The sequence below is a fragment of the Nelusetta ayraudi genome, unplaced genomic scaffold (genome assembly GCF_046127955.1).
Source record: "Nelusetta ayraudi isolate G7.1 ecotype Tasmania unplaced genomic scaffold, CSIRO-AGI_Nayr_v1 ptg000079l, whole genome shotgun sequence".
Lineage (NCBI taxonomy): Eukaryota > Metazoa > Chordata > Actinopteri > Tetraodontiformes > Monacanthidae > Nelusetta > Nelusetta ayraudi.
The window spans coordinates 2,804,353-2,831,261 of NW_027466129.1; the positions used below are offsets into that span (position 1 = coordinate 2,804,353).

At 53.8% G+C, this 26,909-nt stretch overlaps 1 protein-coding gene across 10 annotated transcripts; it reads right to left on the reverse strand.

Moving 5' to 3' along the window:
* Positions 1-464: 464 nt before the first annotated feature.
* Positions 465-25,175, reverse strand: LOC142899997 (filamin-C-like). Of its 10 annotated transcripts, XR_012928840.1 has the most exons (50): positions 24,542-25,175; positions 22,502-22,750; positions 22,327-22,424; positions 21,522-21,672; positions 21,330-21,448; positions 21,166-21,243; positions 20,914-21,076; positions 20,130-20,330; positions 19,070-19,153; positions 18,262-18,399; positions 18,038-18,164; positions 17,788-17,924; positions 17,501-17,703; positions 17,268-17,381; positions 16,971-17,114; positions 16,334-16,457; positions 16,099-16,259; positions 15,932-16,022; positions 15,619-15,797; positions 15,408-15,525; positions 15,047-15,309; positions 13,843-14,443; positions 13,579-13,758; positions 12,200-12,362; positions 11,964-12,124; positions 11,722-11,889; positions 11,363-11,486; positions 11,131-11,287; positions 9,956-10,145; positions 9,843-9,866; positions 8,642-8,889; positions 8,379-8,471; positions 7,824-7,923; positions 7,609-7,749; positions 7,090-7,218; positions 6,418-6,591; positions 6,181-6,345; positions 5,889-6,092; positions 5,272-5,424; positions 5,044-5,166; positions 4,748-4,960; positions 3,794-4,063; positions 3,586-3,723; positions 3,207-3,322; positions 2,997-3,129; positions 1,883-2,281; positions 1,590-1,808; positions 895-1,139; positions 831-858; positions 465-778 (listed from the first exon to the last, which is right to left on the reverse strand). XR_012928840.1 is itself a non-coding variant. In XM_076043988.1 (48 exons), the coding sequence occupies exons 1-48, from the start codon at positions 24,951-24,953 to the stop codon at positions 952-954; spliced, it is 8,325 nt and encodes a 2,774-aa protein (XP_075900103.1). In that variant the 5' UTR covers positions 24,954-25,175; the 3' UTR covers positions 465-951. The 10 variants fall into 10 exon arrangements, 9 of the variants coding, with proteins under 9 accessions (XP_075900103.1, XP_075900104.1, XP_075900102.1 ...); XM_076043988.1 differs by having other exon boundaries at positions 465-1,139; positions 13,846-14,443; XM_076043989.1 differs by having other exon boundaries at positions 465-1,139; positions 8,400-8,471.
* Between the last annotated feature and the right edge of the window lie 1,734 nt (positions 25,176-26,909).

Here is a 26,909-nt window from a genome sequence, read left to right on the forward strand (position 1 = left end):
ACCATCCCAAGTTAGTGAGTGAGATAGTGTGAAGCATCAAACAGCAAAGCCTGCTGGGTAATACCTGTGACTCCAGCTGCTGATCCCCACAGTCTGTGATCAGAGATCCAGTTGGTTAATGAGGAGGAAGTATTTTTATCCCCCTGCACCCCCCCCCCCCCAGCTAATAATAGCCAGAGAGGAGAAGGGGGGGGGGTGAGGGAAGGGAGGAGGAGTTGGGGAGTGTGTGTGTGTGTGTGGGGGGGGGGGGGGGGGGGGCAGTGGATGAGGACAAGGGAGGGAGGGCAACTCCAGGATTTCCTCCAACCCTCCTGCTGCTCAGCTGAATGCTGCCGTCTCCTGGCTCCCTGCAGAACTGCAGGAGAGTTTTATTCTGTGTGTGTGTCAAGTGGCTCACTGCTGGGGGAAGGAGTTGGTAGGGTGGTGGTGGTGGCAGGGGGTGTCAACCCATCAGGAGTCAAGAACACCAGCCAATAAAGTTTATTGAAATTTCTCAAGCGGTTCAAACTGGATTTATTCATATAGACAAAGCATTAAAAAAAAAAAAAGCTATAAAATGTTGCCGGACAGAGTCGCTGGTTCCTCCAATCACAGTCCTCCGCTCTTCTGCTTCTTCTTCTTCTGTGGTGGCAAGCAGCCACTTCTTCCTGTGTGGAAACCAGCAGCAGCAGAAGAAGAAGACGACCGGAAGATTATCCGCTACTCGGTTCCGGTCAGGAAGGTCAGAGAGGTCGGGGAGGTCACCTCTCTCTGACCTCTCTGACCTTCCCTGACCTCCTTGACCGCTCTGACCTCCTGTCCTTGACCTCCCTGACTTCTCTAACCTCCTGTGTCCTTGACCTCCTTGACCCCTATGGCCTCCCTAACCTTCTCGATCTCCCTGACCTCCCTGACTTCTCTAACCTCCCTGTCCTTGACCTCCTTGACCACCATGACCTGGATAGCGCCCCCTCATGGCACGGTGACGTGGAAGGGGCTGCCGGGGACGTGCTGCTCGCCCCACTTGACGATGAGGATGTATCCGCCCTGCTCCTTCACTGTGTAGCTCACTGTGTACATGCGGCCGCCCAGGTGCTTGACGTGCACCTCCTCACAGGGTGCCTGGGGCCCGTGCACGCCCACCATCAGCATGTTGGTTCCTGCAATGGGGAGATCGAAGGTCAGATGGGCAGAGGTGGCAACAAGTATTCACATTCTGTACTGAAATAAAAGCAGGGATACTCTGGTATAAGTAAAAGTTGTACCTTTACTCAAGTCAAAATAAGAAAGGACAGTCCTGAAATGTGCTTGAGTGAAAAGTAGAAATTATGGATATTTTTGCCCTGAATGAAATGAATTTTTTTTTTTTTAAATAATAATAATTTTGCAAAAAGTTGTGACAGAATAATCTGGACTGTACTGAACAGATTGAGGCCAAAGCTGAGGAAGGAAAAAAGGAGGAGGGAGAGAGAAGGGGGGGTGGGGGGGGTGGAAGGAATGAGGGGTAGAGAAGAAGAGGGAGGGAGGACGGAGGACAGAGGGAGAGAGGGAGGGAGAGAAGGAGGGGGAGGGAGGAGCAATGAAAGAGAGAGGAGTGGGCGTGTCCTGACCTGCTCTGCTGCAATCCACAGTGAAGGTGTTCCTCTGGCCGATGAAGGCCTTGGACAGCCCCGCCCCCCTGGAGACCACCTGACTGCTGTCCGAGGAGAACCTGGGCAGAGCCGAGAAGGCTCCGCCCACCGCCGCCGCCGCCGCCGCCACTTTGCTGACCGTCTCCACCAGCACGGAAGAGCTCTCACGGAGCGCGTGTCCAGCCGACAGAGCAGGGCCTGCGGGGTCAGAGGTCAGGGGTCACATGACCTCCAGAGGAGGGGGTAGAGGGGAGTGGAGGGAACACACCCACCTGTGACAGTGGCCTTGAATGGGCTGCCCACGATGTGGTGGGGGCCGCCGTACCTGACGGAGATGAGGTAGCTGCCAGGGGCGGTGGGGGTGTAGGACACCTGGTAGCCCTGCGCCACCTCCATGACCTCCATCTTGACCTTGGACGGCCCGTCGATGGTCACCGACAGGGCGCCACCGCCACCCGCCTCGCACGTCTTCACCACGAAGTGCGAGGCCGCGCCCGTCACCCCACCCTCCAGGCCCGGCCCCGACGCCGACACCAGGCCCGGGTCGCCGCTCAGCACTGGCTCCCCCACCTGGAGCCTGAAGGGACTGCCGGGGATGTGGCTGCCGTTGAAACGCACGTCCAGCGTGTGGGCGCCATTCTCCCGGGGGAGGAACCTGATGGCGTGCTGGTCTGAGGAGGAGGAGGAGGGGGAGAGTGAGGAGGTGAGGTGGGGAGAAGAGTGGAGGAGGGAGAGGAGGAGGAGGAGGAGGAGGAGGAGGAGAAGAGTTTAGGTGGAGGGGGAGGAGGAGGAGAGTGCATGAGGGGGAGGACGAGGGGGAGGAGAAGAATGGAGGAGGAGGGGGAGGAGGAAGAGGTGGAATAGGAGGAGAGGGAGGAGGGCGATGAGGAGGGAGGAGGAAGAAGGGGGATGAGGAGGTGGAGCAAGATTGTGAGGAGGAGGAGGAGGAGGAAGAAGAGGGATGAGGAGGAGGAGGAGCAAGATTGTGAGGAGTAGGAGGAGGGAGAGAAAGAATGAAGACAAGGAAGAGGAGCAGGGGAGAGAAGGGTGAGCAGAGCAGTAGGAGGAGGGTAAAGAAAATGGGGAGGTGGGGAAGGAGCAGGATTGTGAGGGGGAGGAGGAGGAGGAGGAGAAGAGTGAGGAGGAGCAGGCGGGGCAGAAGAGGAAGAAGAAGGAGGAATAGAAGGATGGAGGGGAAGGAGCAGGAATAGGAGGAGGTGGGGAGAAGGGGAGGGGGAGGAGAGGGAGGAGGAGGGGAACGAGGAGGAAGAGGAGGAGGAGGAAGAAGGAGGGGGAAGAGTAAGAGGAGGAGGGGCATCTCCGTCAGGACCTCCCACTGGAGGAGAACCCTGACTGTCAGTGAGTGTCCAGCAGGGGGCGCCTCACCAGAGTCCAGCTGGCTGACTGGACAGTCCTCGGTGGCACCGGACGGACTGTGGATCTTGGCGTCCACCAGGCCGCGGGCGCCGTTGAGCTGCACGGCGAAGGAGGCCTCCTGGCCGGCCCTCAGGGCCTTCTCCTGCAGGAGAGCAAGAACGTCAGATACACCACCACCACAGTACATCTCTCAGGAGAACTAGGGGGAGGCGGCACCACCTGCAGGCTGGCGATGGTGAGGCGGCGAGCGTCATCAGACAGCGTGGCCACCGGCACCATGAAGGGAGAGTCGGGGACGTGCTCGTCGTTGAACTTGATGGAGACCTCGTAGTCACCTGGAGAGGAGAGGAGAGGAGAAGGTGGCTGAAGTTCCTCAGAGGGAAGATTAATCTAGTTAATCTGAAGGAAGATTAATCTGAGGGAAGGTTCCTCTGACGTTCCTCTGATGGAAGGTTCCTCAGAGGTTCCTTTAGAGGTTCCTCAGAGGGAAGGTTTCTCAGAGGTTCCTCTGAGGGATGGTTCATTTGATGGAAGGTTCCTCTGAGGGAAGGTTCCACAGAGGTTCCTCTATAGGTTCCTTTGAGGTCTGCTGACTCACCTGGCTCCTGGACAACATAGGAGACTCCGCAGGAGCCGTCCTTGCGGTCCTCAAAGGTGATCTCGGCCTTGCTGGGTCCCTCCACGGCGATGGACAGACCTCCAGCTCCAGCTTCTCTGGTCCAAATGCTGAACTCGGCTGCAGGACGAGACAGAACGCTCACTGCTCTGCCTTAACACACTCACACACAGACTGAGCGTGGACCCACCTGGGGTCCCGGCCACGCCTGCATCCAGGCCCGGCCCCCCGGCCCGGACCTTGTGGGCGCCGCCCTCCCCCAGGGGCCCCACGGTGAAGAGGAAGGGGCTCCCGGGCACGTGCTGGCCCCTGAACCTGACGCTGACCGTGTGGGGCCCGGTCTCCTGGGGCACGAAGCGCACGCTGTAGGTGCTGTCCTCCCCCCGGACCACCTGCGCTTCCTCCGTCACCCCACCGGGGCTGCTCACCTGGGCCGTCACCTCCTGGGGCCCCGCCTCCCCTGAGGAAGGAAGGAATGAATGAATGAATAAATGATTGTTTTATTTGGTATGAATGACAGACATACAGAGGAAGCGGACGGATAAGAAGCCAAGGCTTATGGTGAACCTACCCCTTCCCACTATTACATTTACAATCGATCATGGTGTCAGAGAAAAGATCATTAGGCTACCTTGCATATTAAACAGAGACCAATTTGGTACATAATTAAGTACGCAAACATGATTAAACAAAAAAAGTCAGTAAAATAGGATGTGTGGGTGTAGCTTCAAGGTGAAGGACTGTGGATGACTTCCATGTTTGTCATTTTGCCGTTTTAATTTCCTTTTCTTGTTTTTCTTTTTTTTAAGTGTGTTTGTTTGTGTCTGTTGGAATGTTGCAATCACACTAAGTTTGTATCAATAAAAAAAACTCAAGTGAAAAAGAAAGAAAGAAAGACGAAAAGTCCCTGAGTGAAAGACATCCAACAGAAATGTTCATGGTGAAAAGTGCTTGAGGCGACCAGTCAACTGTCTGACAGCCATGTGGTTTTCTTTAAAAACAAAGTCAATTTATTGTATTATAAAAACGCAAAAAATAAAATAAAATTAAATACATTATACCTAAACCTGCAGTGCCATAAGTGGCCACTGGGGGAAATGATTTTTAAAAAATATATCTGAATAGAAGAGAAAGAGACACTGACCGTCCTGCAGGCCGTTGCTGAAGTCAGTGAAGGCGTCGCTGAAGGGCTGGGCTCCACCCACCTGCGTGCTCTGTTCCACCCGCACCTCCCGCTTGGTCTCGCCGCCATGCATCTTGCTGATCTCAGTGCGCTCGGTGCGGGTGTAGGTGTGGCTGCTGCGGGTGAAGGTGCGAGTCAGGCGCTCCTGAGCCGAGGCCGACTGGAACCAGTTCCCTGTCCCAGCAGGGAGGAGGAGGTCAGAGGTCAAAGGTCAGACGAGGGGTGCGGGGGGCCGGGGCCGTGAGGTCACAGCTTACCTGGGATCTTGAGGTTGAGGTCGCAGGTGCTTCCCACTGTGGCGATGGCAGGCGCCTGGCGCCGCCTGGTGATGCTCTCCTTGACTCGGCCCTCGCCAAACACCTTCACTGTGAAGGGGCTTCCTGCGCTCGCACACACACACACACACACAAACACACGTACACAGGTGTCACATCTCAGCCCTGTGCCCCCCTCTACTCCACAGGAAGTGACCTCGGCGGTCGTGCCTGGTATGTGCTGGTCAGCGAACTTGATGTTGATGATGTAACTTCCTGGTTCGGTGGGGCAGTAGGTCACCCTGCAAGTGCCGTCGTCCACGTCCTCGCAGTTGATGTCCACCTTGCTGGGACCCTCGATGGACAGGCCCAGGCCGCCGTAACCTGGGTGGGAACCAGTGGATGTGTTATTCTATCCCAGTGCACACTGGAGGTACTGCAGCCAAAAAACCCATACGGCCCCAAAAAGCCCCCCCTCCCCAATAAAGGACAGGACAACCTTAGACCTGAAACACAGATCATAATAAAAAAAAATTCTGTAGCTTTTAAATCCTTGACATTTAATCTCTCTAAAATTATTATCAAGGTGGTCAACACACTGAGAGAGTGGTTCAGAGTGGTCTTTAAACTCGTTCTTAGATCTGCTTAAAGGGTTTTTTTAAACCAGTTTAAATGATGAAGTGTGTTTAGACCTGTTTAAACTACTATTTAAATCAGTTTAAATAGATTTAAAGACTTTGTAAACCATTTCAAGTGGTTTTGAACCATTTTAAACCGGACGACATATTGGATCCTGACCTCAGCGCCCCTCACCCTGCTGGCCCCCCGGGGGGGGGACTGAGACTCACCAGCGGTTCTCGTGTCCACGATGAAGTCGGCCACCTCCAGCGTGTGGCCCTCCACCAGGCCGTGGCCCTTGACCTTGACCCTGGAGGCGTCGCCAATCTCTGATTGGCCCACGGCAATCCTGAAGGGGCTGTTGGTCACGTGCTTGCCACCCTTCCTCACGCTCACCACGTGCTCACCCACCTCCTTGGGCGTGAAGGAGATGCCTGCAGGGGGAGGGGGGGGGCAGCAGAAGGTCAGTGTCAGGTTGAAGGCGGCTCCTCCGGGCCTGCAGGGGGCAGCGTTGCCACGCACCGATGTGCCTGTTGGGGAGCCTCTTGAGCAGGCAGGGCTCCTCGTGGCCGGACGGCGCCCTGATGCTCGCCGTCAGGATGCTCAGGTCCGTCTCGGCGATCTGCAGCGAGACGTCGCTGGACATGCCCACGCTGAGTGGCGCCACCCTGCTGGACTCCTCCTCACCTGCGGGCAGATGGAAGGTGAGTGTGGGGAGGTGGGAAGTTTAAACGGATGGACGGTGGTGCGTTCAGGTACCGGTGATCCTAGCGGTGAAGGGGCTGCCGGGGATGTGGTGCTCGTCGAAACGGACGATGATGCTGTAGTCGCCAGGTACTGTGGGCAGGTAGGACACGGCGCAGGTGCCGTCCTTATTGTCCTGGCAGCTGATCTCCGCCTTGGATGGCCCCTCCACGGCCAGGGACAGCCCCCCTGCAGCAAGCCCCGCCCACACACCCTGTCAATCAACCAACCAACCAGTACAGTCCCCCTGCAGCAGGCCCCGCCCCTAAACCACCCATCAACTAACCAACCAGGACAATGTCCCCCCCGCCCCCCGGCAGCAGTTCCCACCCACACCCTGTCAATCAACCAACCAAGGACAGGCCCCCTACAGCAAGCCCCACCCCCACACACCCTGTCAATCAACCAACCAACCAGTACAGTCCCCCTGCAGCAGGCCCCGCCCCTAAACCACCCGTCAACTAACCAACCAGGACAACGTCCCCCCCACCCCCCGGCAGCAGTTCCCACCCACACCCTGTCAATCAACCAACCATGGACAGGCCCCTTGCAGCAAGCCCCACCCACCCACACTCTGTCAATCAACCAACCATGGACAGGCCCCTTGCAGCAAGCCCCACCCACCCATACCCTGTCAATCAAACAATCAACCAATCAACCAGGACAGCCCCCCACCCCCGCAGGCACCTTCTCCGGCATCCTTGGTGACGATGGTGAAGGTCGCGGCCCGGTGGGCGGTGCCGTGGCTCAGGCCGGGGCCGAACGCCGTCACATGACCGCTGTTGATGGCGTCCACGTAGAACTGGAGAGGACTTCCTGTGGGGAGAGGGCGAGGATCGATTTGAAATCCAAATTTAGAACATGAAAACAGTGAAAGCAAAAGAAACAGCACAAATCAGCTAAAAATCAATACTGGTACATAATTAGGTTAATAAGTAAACAAAATAAAAAATGAAAATAAATAAAATCAAACATGCTTGAAAAGAGTAGTAAGAAATAAACTCGTACACACTCCTACCCCCACCCTCTATTCCTTATGATCTCTATATGGACGATAGCAGTAATTATTATATATGAAAATATGAATACGAGTAAAATGATAATAATAATAGTAATAATAATAATAACAATAATAATAATAATAACACACTGTTACTCCAATATACAGCAATATAATAATACCCATTTAAAAATATTAATCATCACCTGGGATGTGATTGCCGTCGTACTTGATGTGCATCTCGTGCAGGCCTCGCTCCGACGGCGAGTACCTCACTGTCACCGTTCCATCCTTGTTGTCGGCCACCAGCGGGGGTGCAGTCCGACCCGATGGCATCCGGACCTCACCTGCAGGGACGATCTGGTGAGAAAGACGCAGCGACCCCCTGCAGGCGGCACCGCGGGGCCCACGGGGAACTGACCTGTGATCTCTCCGGTCTGCACAGTGAAGGGAATGACCAGGCTGAAGGGCCGCAGCAGCGGCGCTGCCACCTCCAGCGGACCAATTACATCCTCAGTGGCCTGTGTGAGGGGGGAGGGAGGACCCGGTGGTCAACGCACTGGGAGCAGCAGGGCGGAGACGGCGGCAGTGGTAGCAGAGATGCTGAACCGGTTTAGAGTGGTTTTCAAACCGGTTTAAACTACAGTAGTTTTTAAAACAGCCTTAGCGTTAAAGTGTTTTCAAACCAATTTAAAATTGCTTTTAGTTCAGCTTAAGGTGGTTTTAAAAACAGTTCAGTTTTCAAATTGGGTTAAATTAGTTTTTAGATCGGTTTAAATAGAGTCAAAGGGTTTTTAAAACCTTTAAAGTGGTTTTGAATCAGTTTGAACCGGTTTTGAACCAGCAGGCAGGAAAGAGGAGTTAACGTTGAAAAAAGCAGCAGCACCAGCATGCAGAGTGTGTGTGTGTGTGTGTGTGTGTGTGCGTGTGTGTGTGTGTGTGTGCGTGTGTGAGTGTGTGTGGACGGCTGGGGTACCCAGCAGGGGGCGCCACGCACACAGGAAGTGAGCGGCTGCTGTAACTGAGGTGGGTCACAAGGCTCCTCTACGATTGGACCAGAGTCACTCACCTGACAGGAAACAAGGTACATGCTTTAGAATGCACACACACACGCACACACAAACACACACACACACACACACACACACACACACACACACACACACACACACAACCGGACTTCCTGCGTGTTAGTGACATCACAGCACACCGTGCGACATCACTTCCTATCCGTCTCACCACCACGTGGAAGGGGCTGTTGGGGATGTTCTCTCCTCCAAATCGGATGGTGATGACGTACTTTCCGGGTTCCGGCGCCGTGTAGTAAATGTCGAAGGTTCCATCTGTGTTCTCCACCACGTCCACATCCAGCTCCGCCCCGTCGGGCGTCGATACCTTGCAGGTGACTTTACCTTTGCCGGCCGCCTTGGCGTCCACAGTGATGACCGTCTCCTCGCCGATCTGGATGGTCGGCCCCACGCCTGATCCTGCAGGACCGAGGTTGAGGGAGGGCCGGGGGGGGGGGGGTGCGGTGAGCTAGCAGCTAACACAGGCGTGGGTAAACTACGGCCCATTAAGCTTTTTAAATCTTGAAGAAATTACATTAATTATCAGTCAGTCATAAAATTGCTGTATTTCATTTTCAGTCATTTTAATTAAGAGCTAAACACCGTGGGGCTTTAAAGACACTGATTTGGTTGCAACTTTGCTTTGGTTCACTTTCGATTGACATTAAAGCAACATGTTTTCTACATATCCCATGATAGATTTTTTTTTCCTCCTATGAGGTGACTAACAAAAACACTCCATCCATCTGCTACTGCTCCAGCCCCTCTGTTACATATTATAACCCACTGTGGCCCACCAGTCAAAACTGTGGCACAGATGGTCATCCCTGGCCTAGATGGTCCAGAGATGGTTCTAGGTGGTCCAAGGTAGTTCTGGTGGTAGTTTTCTGTGGTTATAGGTAGTTCTGGGGTGTTCTCTGTAGTTCTAGGAAGCTCTAGGTGGTTCTGTGGGCGTTCTAGGATATTGTAGGTGGTCCTAGGAGGTTCTAGGTGGTTCTAGGTTGTTCTGGGTGGTTCCAGGTGGTTCTAGTTGATTATGGTGGTGGTTCGAGGGCAGACATGGCGAAAGTACAAAACTGCAAACTATATTTTTTCCTCCTATGAGGTGGCTCACCAAAACACTCCATCCATCTACTGCTGCTCCAGCCCCCTTGTCACATTTTACAACCCATCTTGGCCAACCCCTGAGCTAACAGCTAGCCAAGTACACTTTTTTTAACCCAAAAACCAGAAGATCTGAGCTGGAACTACAGCAGCCTATACTGGGACAGGCTCGCTGGTTAGCATGCAGGAACACGTGGTATCTGCTGATTAGGTTGGGTCCTTTGCGTCAATGAAGCCGAGGTGTGATGTCATCAGAGTGGCCAACTCACCTGGCCCATGTCCTCCGATTGACACTGTGGAGAAACAGCAGAGAACCTGAGACACTTCCTGGGCAGTTTGAAGCTGATTGGTTAAACGAGGGCGGCAGTGGGCGGAGTCTGACCTGTGACCAGACACTTGCTGGCGTCTCCAGTGGGTAGTGCGTGGATGCGGTATGGTGAGTAGGGGATCTCGTCACCGCCATACTTGATGGTGATGGTGTAGCGGCCGGCAGCATCTGGGACGTAGGACACGGTGTATGTCCCGTCCCGGTTGTCCCGAATGGTGGCCTTCTTGGGCTTCCCCTCCGGGTCCTGGGGAGGAGGCAGGAAGTCTGAGCTGTCCTGCTGGCATCATCACTGCTAATGCTACCACTAGCCATCCGGTAATACCCGGGTCAGTGGTTGGGTCAGGTGCAGCAGTGCAGCTGCATTGTTAGCTGGTTAGGCAAAGCCAGTTGCCATGGGAGAAACTAGGGGGCGCTAGAGCTTCTCGTCTGAGCTGAACTGCAGGATGAAGGTCGTACGTGGCCCTTCCCTAAGAGCCCAGCAGGGGACGCTCCCTGAACCCCAGACCCTGGACCCAGGATTGTTGACCCTGGATCCTTGACCCTACCCCCAGGAACCTGGAACTAGGTCCCAGGACTGTGGATCCTGGAATCTGGACCCAGGATAAAATACGGCCCGTGGGCCATATGCGGCCTGTTAAGCTTTTTAATCCGGCCTTCCGAACTTGAAGAAATGATACTGTATTAATATTGAGTAAGTCATGAAATAGCTGTATTTCATTCATGTTTTCAGTGTTTTCAGAGTCATTTCAAACAAGAGCTAAATATTGTGGGGCTTTACTTTGGTTCTTTTTTAATTGACATCAAAGCAACATGTTTTCTACATATCCCATGATGGATTCTTTCCTCCTATGGGGCGGCTCACCAAAACACTCCATCCATCTGCTGCTGCTCCAGCCCCTCTGTCAAATTTTACAACCCATTATGGCCCACCAGTTGAACAGTTTGTCCACCCCTGGCCTGGACCCTCAACCCAGGACCCTGGAACCTGGACCCAGGACTGTGGACTCTGGAACCTGGACCCAAAACCCTAGACCCTTGAACCAGTAACAGTCTCGACCTTCAGCCACAGGCACACAGTTCTGGAGAGGATGAGCCTTCTTACTGGACCGCAAGCAAGGGGAGGAGCTCTTCTTCTGCATATACACACATCAGGGACACACTGCTGGTCACATGATGCCTCCCGTGGTTCCCATCTCCGGTTCCTGGTCCAGAGGAGGACTGTAACTCACCAGGATCTGCACCGTCAGCAGGCCCTCGCCGGCGTCCCTGGCGTCGATGGTGAACTCCACGGGCAGGCTGGCTGGGACCCCGGATATATTCAGACCAGGACCGCTAGCACGGACCTTGCTGGCGTCATGTGCTGGGAGGGTTTTGACCTTGAAGGGACTGTGGAAATATCAGAGACGTTAAAGGTGGTGAAGGCATGAGGACTTCCTGTCCGGGTAATGGGTAGGTCCTGACCTGTGTGGAACCTCCTGCTCGCCGTACTTGACGCAGACAGTGTAGGGGCCGTCGCTGGATGGGGTGTAGCTGACGGTGTGGGTGCCGTCCCTGTTGTTGCTGATGCTGACTGGCTCAGCCACACCTGAGGAACACCTGAGTCAGTAAGTTAACGTTGAAGGTCTGAGCACCTATTACTCCTCATGGATCCAGGACCAGAGTGGACCAGGAACCTGGACCACTAACCAGGAACTAGGACTGGGAATCAGAGTGGACCAGGAACTTCGACCAGCAACCAGAGTGGACCATGAACTTGTCCAGACTGGGCTCCTGTTTCTGTCCAGGTCCTGCTCCACCCGGAGAGAAACTGGGCTCCTCACCTGTGGGACCATACAGCAGGACCTCCAGGGGGGCCACTCCAGCCCTGCTGCAGTCTACCGTGAAGGTCTGAGGGACTGCGGCTCGAACTCCACTTCCCAGGCCAGGACCAGAACACCTCACCTTACTGGGATCCACCAGCTCCCTCACCGGAACCCTGAACGGACTCCCTATTAGCACAAGACACGTCAGAGGAAGCCTGTGGAACCTGGACAGGGTGGAGGTCCTGGTGGAGATGGAGGACCTGGGACGGGAAGACCTCCAAAGGTGATGTTGACGTCATAGTCCCCGGGGGTGAAGGGGATGTACTCCACGCTGCAGCTGCCGTCCTTGTTGTCCTTGCAGGACATCTTGGCCTCGGACGGACCCTCGATGGCCAGACCCAGACCCCCGGTACCGGCCCCCCTGAGGAGGACTAGGTCAGTCCGAGCAGGAGAACCTACCTCCGCTCCCCTTCCCACCCACGTAGTCCACACTCACCTGGTCTCCACGGTGAAGCAGTTGGGCTTGTTGACCAGGCCCTCCTCCAGACCCGGTCCATAGGCTTGCACCCTGCCGGGCTCGCAGCCCTCCGAAACCGACACCCGGAACGGACTCTTGGGCACCGGGACCTCGTCCAGTAGCACCTCGATCAGGTGGAGCCCTGCAGGGGGCACCGCCGCGTTAGCACTGGACATGTTGTTGGGGCGGAGTGAGCTTCGGTCTATACACATTGCATGCTACCGTTAGCCTGGCTAGCTCAGCTAGCTGGCAATATTATTGTTGAACTGCCAGCAGGTTAGCACGCCAGCCAGGCGGTTAGCAAGCACCTGATTGGCTCCTGTCCTGGTACACAGGGTGGCTGTGACTATGGCTGCATCTCAATGGAGAACTGCATCTAAATACAGCTCTATGGAGAGACACACAGGTAGACTGAGAACGGCTGACTAGAGAGTTTCTAGCAGAAACTGGCGTAAAATATCTTCAAATATAAAACAGATTACTGTGCTAACTAGTACCTTCCTGCTGTTGTTCGAAACACCGTCAGTCAGTCATCCTTGGTCTGCCTGTGTGTTTCTCCATTGAGCTGTTCAAATAAGAGCGTCCCCTGCATCCATTGCTTCTTTGTTTGCAGTGCATTTGATGATTTAAGTATATGTTGTTATCTTGTATCAGCTGTACCAGTTATCTTGTTTTTTTCGTTTGCACCACAATCCTCTTTTTGTCTTTCCTTGTGTTTGTTTTTGTGAATTTGCATCGTTTCCATACCTGCGGCTGTTTTTGCAAACTAAGGCGCATCAGGCAGTTGTGTTGTGTTTGGCCCTTGTTGGCCACCGTATTTCCATGAACCCTAGAATTGCCCAAAACCTAAATATGGCAATAAAAAAACTGATCATGGAAACAGCTAAACTTGGAAAAACCTCTCAAATTTGGCTAAAAGGTTTTGACACTCTCATGAGGTGGTTTTTCAGACATATCCATATAGAGGTATGTCACAAAAGTGTCATGGAAAGCCTTTTTTCGCATTTACACATCAGCAGGCATGACGTACGGGGTCACGTGACCAGTTCACTTCAAGTGAAAATGGCCCGTTACATTTGGACGGAGGAGGAGACTGAATATTTTTTACAGGTAATCAAAGAGAAAAATATAACAACCATTCTCGACTGCAAACAAACAAAAGCAAACGTAATTAAATTAAATTGAAGAATTATGCCTTATGTGCTTCACACCATTTAATGAAAACACCTGCAAATCGCAATTGTACTTTGTCAAAAGTTTAGAACTATCGCTTTTATTTTGCGAAAAACTGTCATGGAAACGCAGCTTCAGATAGCTTAGCATTAGAGTTAGCGCAGTGTTGTGAGAGCAGGTCTCACCGTCTTCGTAGGCCGTGTACTCCACCCGGTAGGTCCCGTCGCCGGCGTCAGTCACATAGGCCTCGGTTGCGCCGCCTGACGGGGTGGAGATGCGGGCACTGACTACACCTCCGCCACCGCCACTCTTTTGCTGCGCCCGGGCATCCACGGTGAAGTGGGTGGGGACTTCCCTGAGGACGCCTGCAGAGGAAGAAGCCCAGCAGTTAGCACAGCCAGCCAGCAAGCTAACCTGCAGGTCATCGTCAGGACGGGACTGGGGGCGACCACCTTGGGGCTCCACTCCTGGACCGAAGACCTCCACGCCGCTGGTGTCCACCGCCGGATCCACCTGGAGCCTGCTGGGCGAGCACGCCACCTGTTGGCCGCCGTACTGGATGGTGATAGTGTACATGCCGTGCAGGCGGGGAATGTAGGTTACGGTGTAGACGCCGTCGCCCTCGTCCCGGACGTGGACCTCGGCCTCGGCACCCGAGTCGGACACAATGCGGACGGTGAGCTCCGCCTCGCCGGCCTCGGAGCAGTCCACCGTGAAGACGGCGTCCTCGCCCACCTTGGCCTGCTCCAAGCCTGGCCCGCTGGCCGTCACCCGGTCCGGGTCCAAGGCCGCCCGCACAACTGCCCGAAAGGGCGAGCCGGGCACGTGGCACTCGGCGAACAGGATGTTGATGGCGTAGTCGCCGGGCTCGGTGGGCAGGTAGGAGACAGAGCAGGAGCCGTCGCCGTTGTCCTGGCACTCGATCTTGGCCTCGCAGGGCCCCTCCACTGTCAGGCCCAGACCGCCGCCGCCCGCACCCTTGGTGTCGATGGCAAAAGGGGCCGGCTTCCCCACCACGCCGCCCTGCAGACCGGGGCCGTAGGCTCGCACCTGCACACACAGCAGCACAGGCGGTCAGTAAGGAACTGCTAATATGCTTTGTTAATATACTTAAGTAGTAGTAGTAGTATTACTTTGTTAATGTATGTGCTTAAGTAGAGAGTCACACTCTCTACTTAAGCACAGTAACAAACTGCTAATTTTTTGTGACTTTACTTGAGTAGTAGTAGTAGTAGTGGTAGTAGTATAACTTTGTAATGGTACGTACTTAAGTAGAAAGTACGTACAAAGTATTTTTACTTTGTTACAAAAAGTAACTTTTACAGTAATTCCCTTTTCGAGAAACTTTTTCTTGACAGTAAAAAAAGTATAAAAATAGAGTAAAAATAATATGGTACTGTAGATTTTTCAGGTATTAGTAACTTAAGTATTTCTTATATTGACTGCTTTTTTATTTTGACTCTCTCCATTTGTACACAAATATCGGTACTTTCTACTTCTTGCATTTCAGAACCTGTACTATCTTAGTTTTACTTGAATAAAGGAGATGAATCAGTACTTTTAGGTGAATACGTTTGCCGCCTCTGCACACGAACACAACACCAGTGATTCTGAATGGACATGGGGGTCTGCGAGGCAGCGGGCGCCACCCACCTTGGTGGGGTCCGGCGGCAGGATGGCGTCCACGGTGAAGGGGCTCCCGGGCACCGGGTTCCCATCGTAGCTCACCTCCACCCGGTACGGACCCTCCTCGGGGGGCATGTACTTGACCGTGTGCACCTCATTGGCCGCGTCAGACTCCAGCTTGCAGGGGATTGGCCGGCGGGAGGGCGAGGTGATCTTGACCTCCAGGTGACCTTGACCTCCGGCCCCCTGCGTGCTGACGGAAAACTCCTCGTCCTTCCCGACGTCCACCTCTGATCACACACACACACACACAGGACCGGAAGTCAGAGTGGCCGGTCTGACCTCACTTCCTGTCGGGCTCGGTGACTCCCCCTCCCCAGTGACTTACTGCTGCTGAGGCCTTGAACTTTGACCCTGGTCAGGTCCAGCGGCGGTGCCACACTGATGATGAAGGGACTCCTGGGGATGAAGTCACCACCGTGGGACACACTGATGGACAGCTGGCCCTGGTGGACACACACACACGCTTAACACAGTTAGCAACAGCCAGTAGCTCCCTGTGGTCACCGCCGCTGGGTCATGTGACCTGTGCCTCTGACCTGCTGCTCTGCAGTGTAGCGGACGGTGTAGGAGTAGTTGTGGTTGTCGATGATCTCGAAGTCTCGTACCACGTCGCCCTTCACCCCCGTCCCTCCCCCGCTGAAGCCCACCTCCGGCTGGGCCTTCCCCGCACCCTTGGTGAAGATGGTGAAGTGGGTGGGCTTCCCTGCCTCCACACCTGCAGGGGGCAGCAGAGTCACGCCGTGTTAGCAGAGCGGCTGAGCTTTGTGTTTGTGAGTCTGTCTGTGTGTGTCTGTGTGTGTGTGTGTGTATGTGTGTGACAGCCAGGCTGCTGTGCTGTAATTTGGTCACCAGTCTTGCTGAGTCCTGGTCCTTCTGCTCGCACCTTGGCGGCGTCGTGGGACGGCTCCACCTTCACCCTGAAGGGGCTGATGGGAATTTCCTGTTTTGGAGAGAGAGACGATGAGTTTCCTCCAGGAGACAGGAAGTGGAGTGGCGGCGTGCGGTGGCGCCCTCACCTGGTCGGCAAACAGCACCATGATGGTGTAGTGCCCCGCCCCCGGAGGCGTGTACTTGACTGTGAAGGTGTCGTTGTCGTTCTTGATGATGTCGAAGTCGATGTCAGCCTCGGCTGGGCCCACCACTCCCGGGGCGCACTTGATCCCAATGCTGACGTCTCCTGCAGGGGGCGCCAGAGAGCCAGCAGTCAGTCATTCAGAGGGAGGGGGCGTCAGCGGAGACACTTGGACTCACCTTGGCCCGCCTCGCTGCAGTCCACGGTGAAGTAGGTGGGCTCGCCACCCTTCAGACCCGACTTGTCTACGCCCGGACCGTTGACCTTGACCTTCTCTGGGTGGCTGCCCTCCCCAATGGTCACCTGACACACAGGAAGTCAAGCTGAGGTCAACGTCTCCAAGTCACAGATCTATTATCATAGCTGGATTCCAGACTGGCAACATGGCGGTGCACTGATTCCTTCCCCTAGTGGACACTGGGGGTACTGCAGCCAAAAAACCCATAGGCCCAAAAAGCATTTTCCCCCCATAAGACCACAATACAAAATAAAATAAAGGCCTGTAAAACAGCTGACTGGACGAGCTTTGACCTGAAACACAGCTGATAGTAATTTCTTTTAGATTTTTTTAAGTCCTAGATTGTTAATCTTTCTAAAAATATTAAAAGGCTAAAAAAAATCCAGAAAAGTAAAGTTTTATATTTCCAGCATTCTGATTGGCTAATGTGTCCTGATGCGTCACGTGTGATACAGAGACATGATAGGAAGTGACACTACTGCTACATGATCAATGAATGGGCCGCAACATTGGATCTGAAAGCTTAGGCCAGGAGCATTGGGTGGAGCACTGGGAAGAGCAATGGGTGGTGTGGTTACCCTAAAGGGACTGCTGGGAACGTTGACCTGGCCCCAGGTGACCAGGATGGTGTGCTTGATGGGTTTGTTGGGAACATAGACGCAGTAGAAGGTCCCGTCTCCGTTGTCCGACACCTGGACATCGATGGGGAGACCCTCGGCATCCTGGGAGGAGGACCAGGAGGAGAAGGAAGAGGAGAAGGAGGAGGAGGAAGAGGAGGAGGAGAAGGGGGAGAAGGAGGAGGAGGAGGAGAAGAAGAAGATGCATCACCTCTTGTTCCCGGTGTGTGCCCCCCCACCCCGCCTCTGCAGACTCACCTGGGCGTAGAGCTTGAGTGGCCCCCGGCCAGCCCGCCGGGCGTCGATGGTAAAGTGGGCGGGTTTGTTGACGATGCAGCCAAGAGGCTCTAGCCCCGCCCCATAACACCTGACCTAAGGGTGAGAGGGGGGGAGGGGAGGGGGAGAGGGGAGAAACAGACAGGGAAACTTTCAGCTGGTTCCATTGTGTGGATGATGATGATGATGATGGTGGTGGTGGTGGGGACTCTGACCTGCTCTGGGAGCACACTGGCGCCCCCGCTGGGGGCTGGCAGGATGTGGGCCATGAAGGGACTGTCCTTCACGTCCTCGTCGTCACAGATGACGTGCACGGCGTAGTCACCTGCCTCCAGCGGCCAGTAGCGCACGTCGCACGAGCCGTCGCCTTTGTCGTCGCACTCGATCTTGGCCTGCGATGGACCCTCGATGGAGAAGCCTGCAGACACACAGCTCCTGCTACTTCCTGTCTTAGCCCTGCCCCCCCAGGCTCCGCCCCTCCCCCCCGCAGAAGGTGACCCACCCAACGTCCCGACCTCGGTGCCGATGGCCTCCACCACGAAGTCGGCGCTCCGGCCCACCACTCCCGTCTCCAGGCCCGGACCCCAGGCCCGCACCTTCTGAGGCCCCGCCTCCTCGCCCACCTGGACCTCGAAGGGGCTGAACACACCCAACAATCAATCCATTAATCAATCAATCAATTTTTATTTGAACACACTCAGCCCACGCCCCAGAGAGTCCGTCCCCCCCCCCCACCACTGATGAACTCTGACCTGCGGGGGATGCTGTGCCCCCCCCAGCTGATGGCCACCAGGTACTGCCCGCTGCTGACCGGGTAGTAATTACACTCGTAGGTGCCGTTGTCCACCTCCAGCACCTTGACGGGCTCCTCCAGACCCTCTGCAGTAGAAGAAGAAGACGGAGGAGGAGTCAGAGGAGGTGAGTGAGGAGGAGGAGGGGGGTAGGGCTGATGGGCGCCAGGTGGGCAGAGTCTTACTGGGTCCCTTCACGCTGACGCTCAGCTCGCCGCTGCCGGCACCACGGGTGTGGACCCTGAAGTAGGCCACCTCCTTCACCCTCACACCCTTTGGCTGGAGGCCACGGCCACTCGCCCGGCAGGCACTGGGGTTACAGGCTGCGGGGAGGGAGGACGGGGAGGGGAGGGACTGGTTATACTGGGAGGTGATGAGAAACACCAGCAAACACACAAGCTGGTTTAACTTCACATTGTACTATGTACTATTGTACACACACACACACACACACACACACACACACACACACACACACACACGCACACATACACACAGTGCTGGTGGGAAAGCAGCAAAGTTGAAACTGGTAGGAGAGGACAGAACAGCCGAGGATCATGGGAAATGTAGGATAAAGAAAAAGAAGGAAGAGTTGAAAGCCGAGTGTTCGTGGCTCAGTGACTCAGGAGCTCATTGACTCGGTGACTCTGTGTGAACGTTGCCATGGATTCACTTGTGTCCTTCACTGACTGGAGGAGTTTCAACAGTGAAACCAGCACAGACGCTGGCCCAGGCCAGCACTCCTGCTGGTTCCTACTGGTGCCCACTTGTCAGAACTGGTTTGTCACCAGGTGAACTGTAGGAAGCAGGTGGAGAGAGCAGAGGTTGGAGGAGGAGCCCGAGGCTCCCACAGAGGATCAGTAGTAGCAGAGGGAGAAGCGGAGCTGCTCATGCTGGAAGCTCAGACCAGCGGATGAGACCAGACCATTGCCCCGCCCACACGTCCACCCCGGCCCCGCCCACTGGTCCCGCCCGTCAACCGCTGCTACTAACTTGGTGGCCTGGGCCTGGGTGGAGTGTCTGAGGAGCGTCTGGCGAGCAGCGGCGGTGAGCCGCCTGCTGGGATCTTCTGAGGAACTGAAGGAGGGACAACAAGGACACGCGTTGGTTCTCGCTTCTCAGGGGCCATGACGATCCACTTCAACTTCACCTGGTCCAGACCCTGATCTATATCCAGGTCCACACCAGGTCCAGACCCAGGTCCAAGGGAAGAAAGCCATGTCCAGAATCAGAACTAATGAGTGAAACCAGTCAAATTCTGAGATTCACCATCTAGACCTTCTGAAATGAGTTCCATTTGATGAAAACCTCAGTCAAGGCCAGCTGGTCCTGATCCAGTTGGACCAGGAACACTGCTGCACTGCTGCACTTCTGCTAGTCCAAAAGAAGGACCAGTGGCTGCAGGTCCTGGTCCAGGTCCAACTGGGCCAGCAGCCTGAAGCTGCTCACACTGTTTGAGCATCGAACTGAAGACCCAATGATATATGCTGTATGTCGCTTCGAGCTAACAACAGCAACAACCGACACACAATGCTGTCGTGGTCGGTTCCCAAAGCCACAGACTCACAAGGCCTTCTGGAAAACATCTCACAGCCGCATCTCAACCACATCCAGATCGTGTTAAGCTGAAGCCAACCAAAGGCCGGGGACTGGTTGCAGGTTCTTCTCACATCTGGAGCCCGGGGACGAGGCTCCGTCCCCACAGTGAGATCCAGGAGGAACATCAGCGAGGGTCATCCAGGGTCTGACTCTTGCTGCCTCTGCCTGTGGACCGGAGGAACCTGAGGAACCTGAGGAACCTGAGGAACCTGAGGAAGCTGAGGAACCTAAGGAACACCAGGAACCCGAGCAACCTGAAGAAACTGATAGACCTGAGGAGTCCAAGGACCTGAGGAACCATAGGAACCTGAGGAACCAGAGGAGGACCTTCAGCAGCACAGAGGACCTATCAGGCCCGGACCTGGAGTAGAGCACCTGCAGGAAGTTCTGCCTATCATATTGAACCGTCACATTGACTGAGGAACCAGAAACACCAGGAAGGGACCAAACCAACCCTCTGAGATGTGGACGGTGAAAGGGCTTCTGGGAATCTGCTGCCCGGCGAAGGTCACGTAGACGGTGTGCGCCCCCTGCAGCACGGGGATGTAGGTGCACCTAAAGACGCTATCACCCTTGTTCTCTAGGACGATTTCCACCGTGTCCCTCCGCCCGTTGGAGTCCATGACCACCACACCCACGTCTCCGGCGCCGGCCCCTGGTGGAACCACAGGCAGAGAGAAGATTCAGAACTGACATGATGGAGCTGTTATGGAATCAGTTTGTGGAACAATTTGAATAAGGAAACCAAATAATTCAATGTTTACATTGAAAAGAAGAATGAAAGCCAAGAATGTTGAAGAAACTTTGTCTCCGAGTGTCGTTAAAAAGTTAATAATCACCTCAGATTTTCTGTTTAGTTTGAAGAAGATTAAAAGGAAATGAACCTAAAGTAGAATGTGAGTGTCAGCTTTGTAGGTCAGTTATTATATTCTATTATTATGATCATTATTGTTATGTTTATTGTGTTGTTGTGGATGTTTTTGTTTTAAACTTAAGGTATTTGTAAATGTATTTCTTTGGGTGAAGGGGCAGATAATATAAGATTATTCTTCTTTATGCTCCATTCATTGCATTCAGGAGTTGGGAATGTTTGTGTTTGATCGTTTCATTTTAACTCAATGAATGAAAAAAACATTTTAAATTTTAAAAAAAATAATTAAGGAACAGCAGCACAGACAATAATGGGATGGCCCTGAACCTGGGACCCCCTCCAGCATCCCGGAACGCCCTCTGCTGACCTGCCGTGTAGATGTCGAAGTAGGTGGGTTTGTTGGCCAGGTTGTTGGTGGGCTGCAGGCCGGGACCCCGGGCCTGGACCCGGGTCGGGTCGCCCAGGGCCTTGGACACGTTGACCACGAAGGGACTCTGGTCGATGTCCTGGCCGGCAAACAGCACCTTGACCTACAGGTAGCGGAGGAGGGGCAGAGCAGTCAGCCCACCAATCAGAGCCGGGCAAGCAGGCAGAGGAAGGAGAGGTCAGAGGTTATTACCTTGTGGAGACCCTCCACCTTGGGCAGGTATACCACTGAGTACCTCCTGTTCACATCGTTGACGGGCGTCACCTGGGCCTGTCGACAGGCAAGGACAGTCAGGTCATCTGCTGCTCTCCCATTAACTGGAGGTCAGGTGACCATGTGTGTGTGTGTGTGTGCACCTCCTCTGTGTGTCCCTCTGGATCCTCCACGTACACCAGGACTTCGCCCAGACCCGCCTCCACTGTCTCCACCAGGAAGGCGGCAGGCTTCAGAACCACGTTCCCCAGCGGCTCCACGCCTGAGGACCAATCACACACTTCAGCCCGAGCACCCGCAAAACTCCCAACGCTGGCCAGAGTGCTCCCACCCACCTGGACCGAAGGCCTTGGCCCTCTTGGGGTGCAGGGTCTTGGCCCTAAGGGGGGCGCCAGGCTTCAGCTTGGACTTAGGGAACTGGGACAGGTAAGTCATCACCGAGTGCTCGTCCACGTTGGGGTCGACGATCTCCTCCGGGGCGATCACCTGCAGGGACACAAGTGGGAGTTGACCTCCTGACCTTTGCTGGTGTGAGCTGAGTGTCCGCACTGAGACTGAGAGGTTGGGGGTTCAATCCCTGGCCAAGTCACACCAAAGACTATAAAAGTGGTTTCCATTTCCCATGAGAGCAGATTTTTTTATGACTTGCTGGTTCTACTTTTTTCATTTTACCGATTTAATTTCTGTATGGTTGCTACAAATTTTTTTTGCGGACGCGAACAGCAGGTGATCCTCAGGTTCTTATTGGTTTGTTCACTGTTCTTGTGGACGGTTTGACTCATCATTACGTTGTATCAGAGTTCTCTTCAACTGAGTATTGAAGACATCTAACTGGTACATGCTTAAGGAGGAGGATGGTTACTGTTTTCCTAAGAGTGCACCATAGATAGATAGATAGATAGATAGATAGATAGATAGATAGATAGATAGATACTTCCTGCTTGAACGATTCTACCTGCTGCGATTGACATGGTCGGGGCGCGTGAACTGTAAAAAATAGAACCACCTTCAGCAGTTTCGAGCTTCAGGGATGCTTCTAGCAGGCGCCCGCGCCGCCCCCTGGTGGTGTGGACCTGCACACTGACTTTAATGGCTGCAGTCCCTTTTCGTATGAATTGGGTGTGAGCGAGCAAGCGTCACCTGAGGGACTCCCAGCCAGTCGTCGGCCTGCTGCATGGCCTCCCTGGCATTCTCCACCGGCTGACTGGGGTCCCAGGTCTCCCAATCCGGACACAGACCTGGAGACAGGGCCAGGGTCAAAGGTCAGACTCTCACCGCTGGTTCCCGTGGGAACGAGCCGAGGACTCCTGCCTACCGGGGGCGCAGTTGTCCACCAGCGCTCCCAGCGCCTTGCCGTCCCTCCAGTCCCGGTGGAAGTTGGTGATGGGCAGCTGGGGGACCTTGTTCTGGATCCAACCCAGCAGACGTTGCTTGGGGGTCAGCTTGCGGGTGTTCTCCTGGTCCTCATCCTCCCACATGGGCATGGAGATGGAGTAATGCAGGATCAGGGTCCAGATCAGACCCAGGATCAGCTTCAGGTTTCCATCAACGATGGCCTTGGAGTCTGAGCAAGGACACACACAGGCCAGAGAGCAGCGTGAGCAGAGGGGGGACAGGAGGGGGCGCTAGAGACACACAGATCCCCTCCAATCAGAGACAGCCTGCAGCTTCAGGCTCCTCCCACATCAGAAAGAGAGAGAGAGGGATGAACAGATATCTGAGAGGAGGGAAATATGAACACACACACACACACACACACAGGAAGTGTGTTTCCACAGATTAGACGGCTCCGAGGGGGTTTCCAGGAAGCAGCCCTGATGTTTTCCAGGGTCTGAGGTCACACGACCTCTGCGTTGTGTGGTTGTGCACACACCAACACACACACACGCATACACACACACACACTGTTGTATTATTGTGTTAACATTTTTCTGTGGAGACTTTTGAAGATACTTTTCCAGCTGAAGGTTGAATCTGCTGACAACGGCCTCCGGGGGCAGCAGCCACAACACAGGAGACACAGCTGCTCGCACACTATGTGTGCAATTATCGTTGTTCTTCATCTATACACACACAAATACACACGCACACGCACGCACGCACACAGACAGCAACACACTCTCTGCTGACCGTCTGCTCTCTGTCTCAGCTGTTGGCTGAAATTCTTCAGGACAACTGTGACGACAGCTGACACACACGCACGCACGCACGCGCACACACACACACAGACCAGGCTGGGACAGACCACATGACGCTGGCAGAAACACAGATGTTGTTGTTGTCGCTGTGAACGTGTGACTGTCAGCAGATTCGAGTCGGCAACACAATATCAACACACAGGCAGTGTGACATCATCATCATGTGACATCATCATCATCATCATCATCATCATCATTGTGGCGTCGTTCACAGAACAAACCAAGAACCATCCTGACTGGCTCCGCCCACTCTGATCGTTCAGTCAGTTCAATCACTGGGAGTTCTCCACACACACACACACACACACACACACACACACACACACACACACACACACACACACACACACGCCTGGATGATAGTGTGTGTGACATTCCTTTGTGCTGACTGCACCACCACATGGAAAACATTACACACACACACACACACACACACACACACACACTCACACAGAGTTCCCTTGTCAGCTATGAGAGTGTTGCTGTCATTATGCAGCTCTCTGATTGGACGACAACAGATTGTGCTGTCAGCTACCTGTAGGACGCTGAACAACAGTGTGAGTGACAGGCTGCTGTATGTGTGCGTGTGTCTGTGTGTGTGTGCGTGTGTGTGTGCGTGTTTGTGTGTGTGGTCAGGCTGCAGTCCTGCTCCATGTGTCGTGTCTATTTTCAGCAGCTGTTTGGAGGCGGAGCTAAGCTCAGCTGTCCAGCATCAATCAGCAACACACACGCGCACACACACACACACACACACACACGTGCTTCCTCCATGTTTCTGATTGGAGAATCACAGTGTCTGAAGAGCTAGCATGCTGCTAACTGATGCTAAGCAATACAACTTGACTTCCTGTTTCACTTCCTGAATCCAGAACCACTTCCTTGTCACCTTGAAACTTTCTGAAACTCATTCATCAAACTTCAAACTCAACCCACCAGAGACTACGGGTCACGTGACGACCTCCCTGCGTCACCCACTGGCCCACTGAGGTCCGCGACCCTGCTGTTGAGCCACACTCACAGGTTGAACGCAACAGCGGCCGTTTGTCTGATTGCTCCGAGTCCGTGAACGCACCAATCAGCTGTCAGCAACAGGTTGCGGCTCAGGTGTGTGTGTGTGTGTGTGTGTGTGTGTGTGTCACTCACACTACGTCACTCACCAATGGACACAAGCTTGATGCGCTCCCTCTCCAGGAATTCCAGGGCCACCGACACGTTCTCCAGCTTCATCTGCCGGAAGTTGGGCCTGCAGTGGTACTTCCTGTACATCTTCTTCTGGCTCAGCACCTCCAGCAGCCCGATGAGCTTCAGGCCGTCACTCAGGTCCTTCTGCAGGTCGCCGATGCGCTTGTTCAGGACCTTCAGGTGCTCGTTGCACCACCTGGTGAAGGTGTTCTGCTGGATCTTCTTCCACGGCGCGTCCTCGGCCAGGTCCTTCTCTGTGGCTGGCATCTCCTCCTCCTCCTCCTGCTCCTCCTGCTCCTCCTCCTGCTGCTCCTCCAGGAGGTCGGCGGCGCTCCGGTAGAAGTGCGGCGGCAGCTGCGCCTCCAGAAAGCCGCTGTTGCTCATCATGGTGCCCCGCTGCTGGAGGACGGCAGAGGACGATGAGTAGAGGAGAAGAAGAAGAGAAGAAGGAGTTAAGAAGAGGAGAGGAGAAAAGAAGAGAAGAAGGCGTGAAGAAGAGAAGAGAATGACTCTTCCCCGTCGTCCCTCCCCGGAGGAAGCAGCCTGGCAGCGGCAGGAAGCTGGAAGTTTGTCCGGACGGTCGTGGCTGTTGCTCGGCGTCACTCAGCTGGAATGAGCCCCTCATGACCAAATACATCCGCGGACCCGCGTCCGCTAATCCCGGCCTGCAGCTGATTGGACGGCGGAGGAGCCTGGCTCCGCCCCCCCGCCCCTCTCAGTATTTTTAGAGGCTCCAAACCGGGAGAGGGTCCGACTAAACTGAACGGGCGACGTCATAGACGGGTGACGTCATCGATCGTGCCGACAATAACGGGAATATATAAAATTATATTTAAGAGCTCATTGAGCGAGCTCTGTACTTAAACTGCAACACAGGGGGGCGCTGATGAGTCTTGAGTAGACAGGGAAGCGCTGCCGCACCGCAGGACCCCCTGGTGGCGGGTTGCAGTAGTGTTATAGTAATCGAGATTGGTCTTGGTCTCAAGACCGCTTTTTAAGGGTCTTGGTCTCGGTCTTGTCTTGGTCTCGGACTGGACGGACTTGGGGTTTTTGATCCAGACCAGTCAAGACTCAGCCAACACTACAATGACACGATAATAACAGAAAAGAATCCAACTGCTGCTGTTTTACACACTGTTTGTGACACCCAGAGTGTCACCCTGGCCACTTATTTGTAGTTCATTTATTTTTTAATTTTATGAAGCAAAGTTGTTTTTTTGAAAATGGTTCCAAATTATTTGACAAAGCAGCAAAATTTTAAAGGAAATTATTCAAAGATACCTTGCTGAAAAGAGATGTTGCTGTTCGATTTAGACGCACACTTGAATTAAAAAAAAAAAAAAAGATACTGGTCATTTTTTTCTGTTTTGTTGTTATTTTTCTTTGATATATAACGTCTTGGCCTTGTCTCGATCTCCATGCTCTCGAGTCTTGATAATGTCTCAGCCTTGGTCGGTTCCGTCTTGACGACAACAGGTTGCAGTACAGCTCGTCTGCAAATAACGACTCCAGAGTTACTCAAATCACACACGGGTTACTTTTTATTTGTTGATCATTTACAAAATCTTATAAATAAAACTACAAACATTGAAGTTGAGGAGGATAAAGTTGCTGAGTTCAGACACACAAAAGGTCCATGAAACACCAAAAGCATCCAGATGGCAGGACGGAGGCAGCAACTGAACACGTCAGCTGATCGCATGGCAAACATGATCACCACCAAACAAAACAAACACTTGAAGTAACGTGGTCTTGTTGTGAAACTGTCTGAGCCGTCCGCGAGCTGACAGTCGCACACACACTTGGAAGCAGATCACCGTTCCTCTTCTTCTGCAGGAGCTCTTCTTATTTTGTCCTTTCTGCTGCTTCCAGGAAGCTGAGCTATCACAGTTACCTAGCTGGATGACTACACTACTGTAACAACAAACTACATTGAGCTAAATTCTGCATTAGTCTAGCTATTAGCATCTAGCTAAGTGTCCTTTGGATGAATATGCGTAAGCAGCAGGAAATAGACAGTAGCCGTAGTTTTATTTTCAATACAGAACACAGAGAGTGATGGCGACCAGTTTAGCGAGGCCGCTGCAACATCAACACCTGACTCTTGAGATGGAACTAAAGAGCAAAAACAGAGCTAACGGGGGAAAAAAAGAGTGAAATCTTGGTTGTCTTGGTTGTTCTCTTCCTGTTTCTAGGCTTTGTGCTACTTTTGCTGCTGAAGTAAATGGCAGCTATGATACTGACATGTTTTCAGAACGTCATCTTTGCTTTAAACAAAGGCTATAATACGGAAGTGCGTTGCACAAACCGGATAAATAAATAAAAGAATTGGCACCTTATCTC

What these genes read in the sequence shown, in the direction of transcription:
- LOC142899997 (XM_076043987.1), bottom strand. Translation starts at nt 24,953, where the DNA reads ATGATGAGCAACAGCGGCTTTCTGGAGGCGCAGCTGCCGCCGCACTTC. An exon ending in CACTCAAGCTCTACGCCCAG is followed by an intron (nt 17,115 to 17,267) that starts GTGAGTCTGCAG and finishes TCCTCCTCCCAG; the next exon opens with GATGCCGAGGGTCTCCCCAT. An exon ending in CGACGGCAATCACATCCCAG is followed by an intron (nt 7,219 to 7,608) that starts GTGATGATTAAT and finishes CTCTCCCCACAG; the next exon opens with GAAGTCCTCTCCAGTTCTAC.